Genomic DNA, 12,797 nt, shown 5'->3' with positions numbered 1-12,797 from the left:
TGAGATTCTGCATAAATCTAATTCTGCATCCAAACTCAGGTGCAGCAACAAAGAAGAATAACTAAACCATACAGAATACAATACAGCAGGATAAAAACTGAAGCTATTTTTAAGATTTAGTCAAGGACCCCCAAAAAAATTTAGTTTAGTAGCTGCACACTGTTTATTGGAAGGGAGCAGTAAAACTTAGAAAAGTCACAATAACTTACATATTTTAATTGCCCATGAAAATCTGTTTAATGTTGAAAATGAAATTTGAGTTTGCTTTTTTTTTTTTTGAAATCCATTGATCTGAATGTATGCAGGTTGAATTCTTCCCTTTTTGACAACAATTTTTTTTTGTTTATATTTGATTTATTATAGTATTTTATTTTTCATAGCTTTTCTGGACCTTTGAATCATTCTTCTGCAGATGGTGTTGCCAGGATGTCGTGGAATTGTACATTCATTTTTTTAAGGAGCACTTTAAAGACTTCTTGTTCATGTTGGCTTAAAAACTCACTGCTGATGAAGACCATGTGATATGACTGAAAGCTGCAGAACAGCGACTCAATGTTTTACTGTTTTATTAATTAACTTCACACTTTTATGTTGGTGCTTATAAAATAAAATGCCTGAAAAGTATTTCAAAGTGAACATTTAAAAAGAACACAACAAACTTTGTCAGCAAATACCTCACAGCAAGTTTTATTTATACATCCAAAAACAAAAGATCAAATTTCTCACACTATATACAGATATTACATACAGTGTTTGTACACATATTACATAATTTGTACACAAGAAAAATATACATAAAAATGTAAACCTTTGTATACAAAAAATACCTTAGACAAATTAAACAAGGACCAATAACAAAAGGTGACTAGATTAGCTCATCCTATCTTTAAAACCAGTAATACAGTACATTCAATGAGTATAGGAATTTGTCAGCCATCTCTGAATTCAAGCAGTTAAATGTGCCTACAGTAGGAGCCCTGTTAATTTTGTTCTACGTGGTTTCCGGGAGAGTAAACTGGTGCAGTGACTAATCTCATGCTATATGTGGATACAGCAGTAATGCCTTGCAAACATTTCCATCCAACTTTTTTTTTCTTTTTTTAACTTTTCGGGCCACTGTGTTTATGACTATTAGTTACAACACTGCACTGAGAAGCCCAGTCGTCTCTGGTGGAGCTACGGGTTTACACTTCAGTATGTGTTTTCTCTTTGGAAGGGAGAGACAGAACTGGGCCTCATCACAGCTGGAAATGGGGAGTCTGGTGCAGGCTCAGAGCTGGTAATGATGGCAGCTGTTCATGTAATGAGCGTCCAAGCAAAAAAAACAAAAAGGCAAAACAGACACTGGACATGTGAAACACCACCAGCCTCATCCACTCCTGTGCAAATCTGTTGAAAAACAACATACTGTAACGTTGATCTATTTTTCTCCACAAAATGAAATGACCTTGGCGATGCATATATTTGCATGTTTGATACCACCAAGCCAGTGACCATGATCTTATAATATTATAATGCTCTCATACAAAAGGTTACTGCCCCATGCAAATCTCAAGACTTCTTCCTGGAGTTTAATAGCTATCAAAAATACTCGTCATCAGAATATTATGTTAAAAACTAAGTGACAAACATTGATCCCTCCAACTTACAACCATTTTGATAGCCATTAAAAACAAGAGACTCACTCTACAAGACACAGGTTCCACTGAATACATTGCAAATAACAATTTCAATCCATTGCTACTCAATAATTCACCAACAAACCCCAAGATAGAGACTCGCTACTCTATATACCTAATACTCAACAATGTCTGACGATCTGTCAAATGTCTAATATAATATCTATCAAAAGCCATGGTTGTACTGCTGTATGAGTCGGTAACGGGACAGGGGAGGAGCTCTCGGGTGGTTGTTATTTTCTACAATTAAAATCAGACCCCAGGTTCGCATCATTTAGCTTAAAACCTTAATGTAAGTAAGTTTTAGAGTAAAACAGACACTGCTCACCACACCAACTAATACCATTTAAGTCACAACCTAAGCCTTCTGAGTATTCCAGCTGAATCTATCGCTTCTCCAACCAACTTCAGATAAAATCACTCCCACTTCTGAATGATGATATTGTTTACGCAGCATCAGCTGTGCTGTGATGTGCTAGTACTTGTTGCCTGAACATTTAAAAATAATCCCTCTGCTTTTTTTGGCCCAGGTTTTAAGACCTGCCCTGCATAGCACACCTGGTCAACCTAGCACTACAGGGTGGGTTTTGCTAAGAGTAGCAATGGGATCCATAACACCACCTCATATTGCTAGTTAGCTGTTAAGCTAGCAAGCACTGTGCTTTAATGCTTTATTGGCTACAGAAAATTAGTTGAACTTAGTTGTCACTCATCTGGTGATAACAATGTGCTTTTTCATCGTGACCAGAATGTGTGGATGAAGCATTAAGCTGTTAAACTTTACTCAATCAGCGGCTGGCTAATTAGCATATTGTCTGCCTCAGGAGCATACATCCTCTCTCCTTCCGGTGAATTTGTTTTTTGCTTTCAAGGTTAGATATATACTTGAATTTGAATATACACCTTAAAAAATGCTTGATTTTCAAAATAACCATGGTGTATCATCAACAAAATTACTCCTGTAAAGCAGAAATCTTAACATTAAAAAAATTAAACAATTCAATTTTTTTGTTGTCTCCTGGTGTCTCACACCAGACGAGCTAAGCTAGATAGATATGTCCTATGATGCTCCCTTACTCTGGAAATGAGCAAGGATTAAATAATCATGATCAAAAAATACAATAAAAAAAAAAATATATAAATAGCTAATAAAATAAACAGAATGTTAATATACATGGGTTGAATTATATCTAGATGGGATGATATAGACTTTGAAGATCTGGAATTTTTTGGTTTAGATACCTTGAAAGTGCTTGAAAAGTGCTAAAAATTACTCAAATTTTAAAAGCTGTAAATCCCTGAACGTAATGCTTCATCTACATCACAGCATTGAAAGCACACTGCTGTCACTAGTGAACTAACCAGCTGCTGTGAGTACAGCAAGGCAAGAAGTACTAGCCAATCACAGCAGTCGATGCTGCATGGAGACGTACGTCTTGCAGAAGTGGGTGTGATTTCATCATAGTAGCTTGGAAAAACAATATAGTGGGTTTCCTTGGAGTCCTGACAGTGAATCTGCCTGACATGTAAGTCACAATAACCATTGTATATGTGGACCAGAGAGCACCTGTGAAAGTAGACACTTAAAGTCCCTGGATTACGCCGTCATCGCCCCTACCATTAACACTGAAACTCATTTATTAGCCTTAATAAATTCACTCAGTATGACCCGAGAGAAGAAGTGAGGCTCACCTGATCACTGGTCTCTATAGGCTCTACTTCTGAGTGAATCTGCTGTAAAATAAGAAGTTTACAACAGTTATAGAGGCCAAAATATTCCTGAACCAGCCTGGATTCAGCAAGTGACGCTACATGTAATGAGACCAATAAGATACCTTACAATGCTAGAGTTATGTTAATGTGTTTATTGCTTTAAGAAACTATATTTACCTTCAAGTGTCTACTAGGCCACTCAGAGTCCCACAACCAATGGTGAGGTCAGAGATTTTGACGTCTGAGCAAACCAATAAATGAGCACATATACAGTATACACAATATAAAAACAGCTGTTTAAAAGTATTTTGGTAAATTCATATGACTGTGAAATCTGACTCAGTAAGATTCTATATCATGATAACAGTTAAATAGCTTGAAAAATAATGGGTCACAAATACCACAACCTGTACTCTTTGTTTTTCAGAGGGTGACAGAAGCAGTGTATGAAACAGGTGTAAAATTAAAAATGGCTATCTGAGCAAGGCAGGGTACAGTTGATCATTTAAAGACAGGACTTTAACTGGCAAAGCAAACAAACCGACCACTGATTGAGGCTTCTACGTCCATGAATTCTGAGCACTGTGACAGATAATCTCTGCTAAAGGTCCTTCCGCCAATTTATCACCCGTTTATTTCATCACAAAATCTGACTGTTACCCCCTGACGACAAAACCACAAGGCATCAAACAAGTGGACTCACACTGACTTAAAATCCCAGAGACCGCCTGGCTGCAGAATAAAAGAATGAAAATAGAAAATATTGAGGAAAATCTGAGGTTGTGCAAATTCATTATCAAATAGTGCACTATTACCACATTGCACACATATAGCAGATGAAGAGGGGTGGTCGATCAGGAGCCAGTCGACTGGTTTGTAAGTAACTGTGAGTCCACAGACCATCATGCGGCCGCTGCAGGCCGACTGCTCTCATTTACTTTGCGTGAAGGGTGGTGTGGCGCTGTTGGCACTTGCAGCGGTGGCACTAACTATGGAAAAGCCAGCAGGGGGCGCTGTGGAACTGTGGCTGGGCTGCACGTCTTTCGGGATGCCACTGTGGGAGGCCAGTTGATGGCCAAAGGCCGCGCTGAACTGTGGGAGCTGTTGTTTGGGCTGTGTGGAGGTCAGAAGATCGTGTGAGGAGGATGGGAGGGAGGACGAGGGGGCAGGGGAAGTCGTTAAACCTGTCAAGCCACTTTGGGGCATCGCTGAGAGCGCAGCCATGGGCTGCAGCGTCACAGAGTGGGTGGTGGCCGGGGGCGTGGACAGGGAGGTGGATATGAGATGACTTTCTGATCCTATGAGATTGCCAAACTGCGAGGGGTCTGTGAGGGGGAGGGGGAGATTGTTCCATGAAGAACGCGGGGGTCCTGGTACCCCGCTGAGAGGGACTTCCAGCAGTAGAGGGGTGTCTGTCTGGAAGGAGCTGGCATGGGGAGAAGATATGTGGTCACTGTATGGGGATGGCACGTGCTCACTGCTGTAGTGGCTGCCTTGGGGAGACGATGTGGGTGCATCCGACTTGGCCAGGACGTGCGATGTGTGTGTCCGGGAAAACGTTCGGTCTGTCATGGAGGTCTGAGTGAGCAGGGAGGTGGTGGGGGGGGCTACTGTCGAAGAAGATGAGGTCAGGTTGGAGCACGGCGTCTGGGGCTGGTTAGCAGGCTGAGATGGCGGCGAGGGGGGAAAGTGACCCCCAGTGGACTGCAGTAGATTGTCCTCCAGCCCGAGGCTGGTGAAGTTCTCTGTGGGGATGCGGCTGTTGAGCAGGTCCCCCATTCCCCCTGGTTGGACCGGACCAGGAAACACAGTCAAAGCTCGATGGTCCACTCCTTCAGACGGGGCCAGGTCTCCCATGGAAGTCAGGCACACCAAAGAGTCAGGGTAGGACCCCATAGCCTGCAGCGCACGCACAAGCTCCTCAGCCTCCTCCGTAGTGGGCAATAAATCCCCATTCTTACCTACAACACACACACAAACATTTTTCATTATAAAATCACAAACAGGGAAGATTTGTTACACTGTGTCCTAGCTAAATGAGACAAGCGAGCATCAGGGTTACAATCGGCTTGATGCAGGTTTTCTTTTGAAATTATCTAACTTTCTGAAGCATTATTTTTAGCTTAATGTTTGTCCAATGTTTGTTGAAATGAGGAGTAATCTATAAAATACCTCCTTATAGTTCCATTGCATAAAAAACTGCTGTTGGCTATATTATATAACATTTCCAGTAATTGTCACAATACAAAATGTGTGTATTCTGTTGAAGAATTGAAATAATGTCTAATTTTATGTCTCCATTCTGATCTGGAGCCCACAGCTGATCGGCATGTGGTTTGCTTGCATGACATAACAGCAACGTGATGGGAAAGTCAGACACACTTGCTTGCTGTTAGGACACAGTGTTAGCATGCACATAAAAGAATGAGTTAAATGACAACCTTCAAACAAATCAAAGTCCTGCAGGTCATCAGCTAGTCTCGGTAACACATCGGAGAAATCCTCCTGGTTTAGTTCAAGGTCATTTGGAATGTCTGCCATTTCATTGGTGATATCGTCAGGGAGCTCCTCTGCACTCAGGTCTGGAGTTGAAGGGCTTCTGCCACAAAGATGAGATAAAAAGCTTAGTGAACAAAAGCAACACTTAGCATGAAGAGTAGGAGCTGTTCACACAGGTGTGACATGAGAGCCTGTGAATGAGGGCGTTTTCCTGACACAGGATCTCTGCACACTAAATTTTTAAGTCAACAGTGTAGAGACACGAGTGTAGCACACCTGATGCTGGCCTGTGAGGGCATTGCTAGGCTTGTAGAAGGCATTCCCAGGTTCCCCTGTGGCAACGCTGGAGGGATGGGTTTCTGAGGCCTCCGCGGCCCTCTCCTTCTCTTCTTCTTGTGTTTTTTGGTGAGCGCCGGTGGTTTGGTCTTTTTACGTGGCTTTCGCTGTTGCTGCTGCTGGTGTTGCACTCGTCTGTTACCATCCCCTCGCAGGAAGTTATCCTGTTGGTGATATGAGGGAGAGCATTGAGTCATCATAACATTATCACATATAAAATTAAACAGAGCAGTCCCAATCAATGAAGAGAGCATTCAAGAAAAAGTTTCACATTTTGGGAAACATGCATTTGCTTTCTTGCAGTTAGATGTGAAAATCACTCTCATCTCTGTACACTAAATATGAAGCTACTGCCAGCAGCCAGTCAACAAAGACTGAAAGCCTGGCCAGGTGACAAATCTGTCTACCAGCACCACAAAAGCTTATTACTCTTGTATGGATTTACAGTTGGACCATAAAAACATCTTAAAGCCACGTTTAAACTGATGTAGCCATAAGCCATATATTTTAGAATATACAAGCAATTACCTTTTAAATGAAGGCTATACAGTTCTTCTTTTTTAAGCAAAATAGGCGAAATCAGTTAAGTTTTTTGGGGCCAGTTGGTAGGTGGGTTTTAAGAGGCTTATTAACATGTTATGTCCTTTTTTCCAATAAAAAAAAAATACCACTTCACAGGCAGTTATGTGATGGACTATTTGGTCAGGATCTGTAACTCCTGGATAAAAACCACAACTTGTTAATTAGTAAGCTATAAAAAAAGTGCTGGTAGGAGGATTTTGTTACCTTTGGAAAAGACTGGCTAGCTGTTGTTTCCAGTCTTTGTGCTAAGCAACGTTAGCAAATTTATTTATTGCACAGACAAGAAAGTGATATCAATCTTCTCATATAACTTTGCTAAAATTTAAGAAAGAGGTATTTCCATTATGTTGAGATTGTTGTTTGAAGACGAACTCACCATTTTTTTGGCATGCTCCTCACAGAGTGGTGTCTGGTGCGTGATGTCAAACACAGGGATCGAGCACTGCTGACCATCTGCAAATTTGGCTGTGCAACTAGCAAAGAGCTGCTGGGAACGGTTCAACAGAATGTCTACAGAGAACAATGAAGGAAATAACACAATACTCTTGACAGAGAGCATGTGAACATGGTAGAAACAAAACAGGTAAAACTAAAACTGATAATATATTTTCAATTTGGAAAACAGAATCACAGCCATTCTTCTGCACTTGTAGCTACACGCTGTAAAGTCAGTAATGCGGTGGAAAGGATACGCTGAAAGCAGTGTCGGGTGAAGGGCAGAGCCCTGTTGTTGCAGGCCTGACCCTTTGTGCTGCCAGTGCAGGTCCCCGTATCTGTGTTCTGCTGCCTTGCTGGAGCCACACTGTAGAGACACACAGACACAGGGCTGAGCGAACAGCAACAACACTGACAACAGTCCACATTTGTTATGTTTTGTATGTTTTAAATCAGGAGATGAAGACTGCAAGATTAGAACACCAGAAATCCGTAAAGCACAAAACACATGTGGGTGATGGAAGGTTTGTGACTGGTTTAAGAAAGTTGGTAACACGTGTGGTTTGATCGTATAGCGTCTTCCTGAGAGATTAAACAAGACAAAACTAATATGACATTTGTTAGAATACCTTGAGGAGCTTCGAGAGGCACCACGTAACTCCTGGATCAGCTGCCCAGCACAGTCGGGGTTGTTACTGGCTGCATGCAGCAAGGCTTTGCGAAAGGCATAGCGGTATCTCTTTTGGCGGATACTCGCCCTCTCCTGCCTGCACATGTGCTTGTATTTCTCCTGGAGGTACGAGCAAAGCCTAAGTAGCCGCGTTCTCCGTGAGGAACCGATGTCGTCTTCCAACCTATTTAGAAAATAAATAACAGCAGTCATGAATAGAAGTGCAAGGTCAAAGTTCATACTGTGGTGGTTAAGTATTAGGATACGGACCCATTCTGTGGTCTCCAAGAGCTCTGGAAAGGAACAAATGTCTCTCCCTCATCTTCATCGTCATCATCAGCACTGTCTTCTGACCAGTCCAGACCTGGAAGACAACTTGTTAGAGCAGTTTGTCTATTTCGGCAGGCTAAAATCTTAATTGCTGCACTGTATTTGAGCTAATGTGATTTTATAAGTAACAGGATTCCTACACCTTTTCCAAAGTCAAATTAAAGTACTTTTAAAGCTTAAACCTGTTTCTAAATATACTTGGAATCATTTGTAACCTGAATTTAAAGCATTTTCAAGCACTTTATTAAAGGTCCAAGCAACTTTAAAAACACCTCATAAAAAAGTGTTTCCAAATATTTCCAGAACTTGTAGGAACCCTGAAGTAAGGAAAAGCTGAGTGGTAAATGCATTTAAATTAAGCACCTAGATGAGGAAAGAGGTCTCCATGCTCCTGGTGTGTCTTGGCACAGAGCTGCACCAGATGTTGCAACCTGGCCAGGCAGCTGGCAGAAGGTGAGAAGGCAGCGGGACGCATGACAACCATGTGCCGCTGATTGTTACTGCCACTTTCCTTGCAACTAACAGGCAAGTGAGTAGCAGTGAAAGGCATTTTCCTGCTGAGTGATGGCCCAGAAGGTTGCACTGGACTGGGTGCTGCATTAGCGGGCATCCCTGGAGGCAGAAAGTTGACCGTCTGAGGTGGTGGTGGATTGCATAATAAACCCTGCTGCTGTCCTGGGAAGATGAAGGAAGTCACGCTGGAGTGCTGGGGCGGCTGGAGGAGACCTGACTGCTGCCGTGGTAGATGAGTGTTGATCGGCGAGGAGGGGTGGACACGGGGGGCAGGGGCGGGACTAAAGTGCTCAGGAGGTGGCTGGAAGAGGTCCGTGTCATGACAAAGTTTCTGGTTGAGCACCAGCCGACTCTGTAGTTTCTTCTTGATGGCGCTGCCCTTCCGAGGAGTACCCACCTCCTCCCCGTCTGTGTCGTCCTCATAAAAGGCAAAAGGGTCCAGGAGCTCCCCATCAGGGAGGGGTAACAGGCGTGTACAGGGAGGAGATGGCGGAAGTTCATCTAGACCATTGGGAGCTTTCAGAGCTAGAGAGGGCACAGTTATGTTGAGAGCCACTGACTCCAGGTGAGCTCGCGAGCGCATTTCCTCCAAAGCATCATGTTTCTTTTTCCGTTCCTTCTTGGGGATAAAGCCCAGAACCTGCAGGTGGCTGTTACAATATCTGGAAAACAAGAAAACAACCTCAGCATACTGTGCACAGCATAATGTTTTCTGCAGAGCACAGTAAAATATTCTACATGTGTACAAAAATATACACACCTGCGGTCCTCCGACTTGGGGATGGGGTTGGTACATCGCTGGCTGTTGTACTTGGCCACGTATTCACATTGCTTGAAGGGGGCTGTCTTATCCTCCAGAACGTGCCGGATACAGAAAGCATAGCCGTTTAGTCTGCGCTGCTTGCAGAGCTTTGGGCTGTACGAGCACAACGGCTTATTGTCCACCTCTGAGAAGTGTATGTGTTTGCCTTCATACATCACGTGACTCTTGTTCTTGACAACATCAGCTGATGGGATAAAGGCAGGGAAAACCACAAATTACATCACCAACAATTCATACTGAGGTGGTAACCATGCATGCACACACAGAAGCAGGGAAGTAGTCATCTCAAAAACAGGTGACTGTTTATCAGGCTCTTCGCTAATATCGCTATTATGAAATATAATTTGCCGCACTAACATTTTTGGTGTCATGTTAAAAATTAAGTGACATGACAATACCACTTTCATACTTGCTTGTCCGTTACACTACTATTTAACTGTACTTAGTGAATGATAAATGTTGTCCTGGCATTTCAATACTTTCTGAGAACATTTTAGTCCACACAAACTTTGCTGCTGATTTCAAGTTGCTTCTCCCTTCCAGTAGCAAAATATCTCTGAGGTCCAGAGGCGTGGTAAACTTAGAATAGGTAATTTTATGCAACACTTTCAAGCACCCTTCAAGCTACCACTTAGGAGATAATATGATGCGGGTAAAACAGTACATTACATGACAGCGGTCTGTATGACAAAGTTAAAACCTAGAAAACAGTCACTTGCTAGTGAGTATGTTTTAGAACAAAACTAACAATAGCTGGACACTAAAATAACTGTCATGAAGTCACATTTCTTAGATGAAAAAACGAAACAAGAACCCTGCCTTTTTTATGTAGCGCTTCATTAAAAAAATAAGCATTCATACTGGATGCTACTGGTATAACACAATGCACTGTTCTGACAATTGTAGTGTTATCTTAGCTGCTACATTTAATTATAATTGTGTGTTTTCAAGTTGGTTCTGAGAGCGCTACGCTTCTGGCAGGTGGACACATAACAGGTTGGATTAGTGCCATTTGTATCTGCCTGGGTTCACGTTAACTCTATGGAGTCTGGGGCTATTTGGTCCATTTTTGAATCATTTTCATCCTGCCTGTACACCACTTAAAAAATGTTTAAATGCCATGTTGGTATATATATCTTTTCAGCACAACCTCATCTATATGACCTAATAATAATTGATTTTTTATTCTGACTTACTGGATCAACATTTTGAACCAAAAAGAAACAAAGAAAAACCAACAAAAATGTGATCTTGTGATTGTGTATGATCCTGTCATCCAACTCTGGTTTTTATTCTAGTGTGACTCTATTTTATTTGTGTCTTGTGTGTTTAGCGTAACCATTTTTGTCATTTTGAGTCTTCTGTGTTGTTGTTTTTTGTCATTTTGTCTCCTCATTTGTTTCTTTTTTTGGTCATTTGGGGGTTTTGTAGTCATTTTGTGTATTTTTTAAATCATTTTGTGTATTTTTTAAATCATTTTGTGTCTTTTTTTGGTCATTTTGTTTCTTTTGTTTGGTCATTTTGTGTCTTTTTTTTTGTCATTTTGTCTTTTTTAGTCCTTTAGTCCAACATAAAACGTGATTTTGAATCTTTTTTTAAACTTTCAAAACACTATCATGCTCAATAAAGAATTTTAAATGTTGCAAATATAACATATAAGAGGGTTACATCCAGTTTTATCATTTTATACTAAATATATTTGACCTTGTCTCCAGTTTTACTTGGTATATATTCATCAGACTGAAACTGGCCTCATGGAGTTTACAGCCAGAACTTTAGAGGTAAATGTACAGTAGGGCTCCACGCTGCTTTGTTTTTAGGTCTGGATGTGATGAAGAAGTCTGAATCTGACTCCAGCGGGTTAACAACTTTAAATACTGAGAACCGGACAGACAAGTAACGGTGACTAACATCTCTCCAACATTAGCTTGGAGCCGACGGACAGATGTGAAACTTTAAACTATGAACTTGTACGCGTATGTATGTGTAATATACTACTACGCCCCAGTCAATAAGACACAGCTTTACCCATTTCCAGACAGAAAAACATTTTATCAAAATAGACCAGACACGAAAATTCAAATTAGCTGTTGTTAGCTCACAGGCTAGCAAAGCTAAAAACACACATTAGTAGGCGGTAGCTAACCAGGAAACGGAAACATCAGCAAATGACAACACTATAAAAGGTCTATTTTTCAGTTTAGTTTCATCAAGAAAAATGTAAGCGTAATCATAAACAGTAAGCAAAAATTGCTACCCAACTGTAGGATTTTTGTGTGTGTGAAAATGATACATTTACGGCCAAATACTCTCAGACAAAGAGGCTTAAGGCCTGTCCTCGAAGGCCTCCGTAATAATCGATATGAATTATAGCCTTTATCGTTACATAATGTCACATTAGCAGGTTCCAAGACGTGACACTGTCAACATTGCACAACTCCCCATGTCCACTCGAGGCACTGACTCATTAAGTCAAGTTATAAAATAAGTGAGTCATTAACAAGAGGCCTATTAGCTTCGATAGCACAGCGGCCTCTAGTTGATCGCCTGACCGCTGGAAGCCCGGGCAACACGGCACACTCACAAATCTAGACCGAGGCTGAGTACGATGACGCTTACCTTGAATTGGTATGGGCTGTGTAAGGTATTCGCTCCAGATAGACGGCCGAAATGTCTATTAGAATCAGCTAGGCTATTAGTGCATCGATATTCGAGACAGGATAATAACAGTGATCTTCATCGAGCTCGGTATATCTTGAGATAAGGATGCATTTAAATAAAGGCTATCCACAGCAAATTACAAGCAGTAGGCAGCCTGCTGAGGGTTTTAGTTGGATCCACAGCAGACTCCTCACAGCACCACTACAGGCACTGCGAGGACATGACAACAACCCGCTCAGCAACAACAACCTCTCCTACCATATTGGAAACTTTGTTAAAACCCTATACAGTGTACAAGTGTCATGTTAATCTCCGTATGACAGCAATTGCGCTTCTTGTGAATGATAGTGCTGTTTACATCTTGCACAATTAAACCACTTGTGTTCAATTATATTGACTGAGAGGTCCTGCAAAGTGTTGCAGTGTAAAATCCACCTGGACCACGGCTGTCGTTCCCCTTATGAGTTACCAGCCCTGCTGTTCACTGATGATGGACCACGTGTTAGACAGATACAGGAGCTCAAGACTGAAAAAGTTGACTCATATCACATCAAAA

At 41.6% G+C, this 12,797-nt stretch overlaps 1 protein-coding gene across 2 annotated transcripts; it reads right to left on the bottom strand.

Moving 5' to 3' along the window:
* Positions 1–659: 659 nt before the first annotated feature.
* On the bottom strand, positions 660–12,690 carry ino80da (INO80 complex subunit Da). Of its 2 annotated transcripts, none has more exons than XM_059342560.1 (10): positions 12,200–12,690; positions 9,518–9,764; positions 8,608–9,419; positions 8,185–8,278; positions 7,874–8,098; positions 7,502–7,611; positions 7,186–7,319; positions 6,168–6,391; positions 5,834–5,991; positions 660–5,353 (listed from the first exon to the last, which is right to left on the bottom strand). In XM_059342560.1, the coding sequence occupies exons 2-10, from the start codon at positions 9,733–9,735 to the stop codon at positions 4,323–4,325; spliced, it is 3,006 nt and encodes a 1,001-aa protein (XP_059198543.1). In that variant the 5' UTR covers positions 9,736–9,764; positions 12,200–12,690; the 3' UTR covers positions 660–4,322. The 2 variants fall into 2 exon arrangements, with proteins under 2 accessions (XP_059198543.1, XP_059198544.1); XM_059342561.1 differs by having other exon boundaries at positions 5,834–5,988.
* Positions 12,691–12,797: the final 107 nt, after the last annotated feature.

This window comes from Centropristis striata, chromosome 10 (assembly GCF_030273125.1).
Source record: "Centropristis striata isolate RG_2023a ecotype Rhode Island chromosome 10, C.striata_1.0, whole genome shotgun sequence".
Taxonomy (NCBI): Eukaryota; Metazoa; Chordata; class Actinopteri; order Perciformes; family Serranidae; genus Centropristis; species Centropristis striata.
This window is presented reverse-complemented; position numbering and strand designations above follow the sequence as displayed.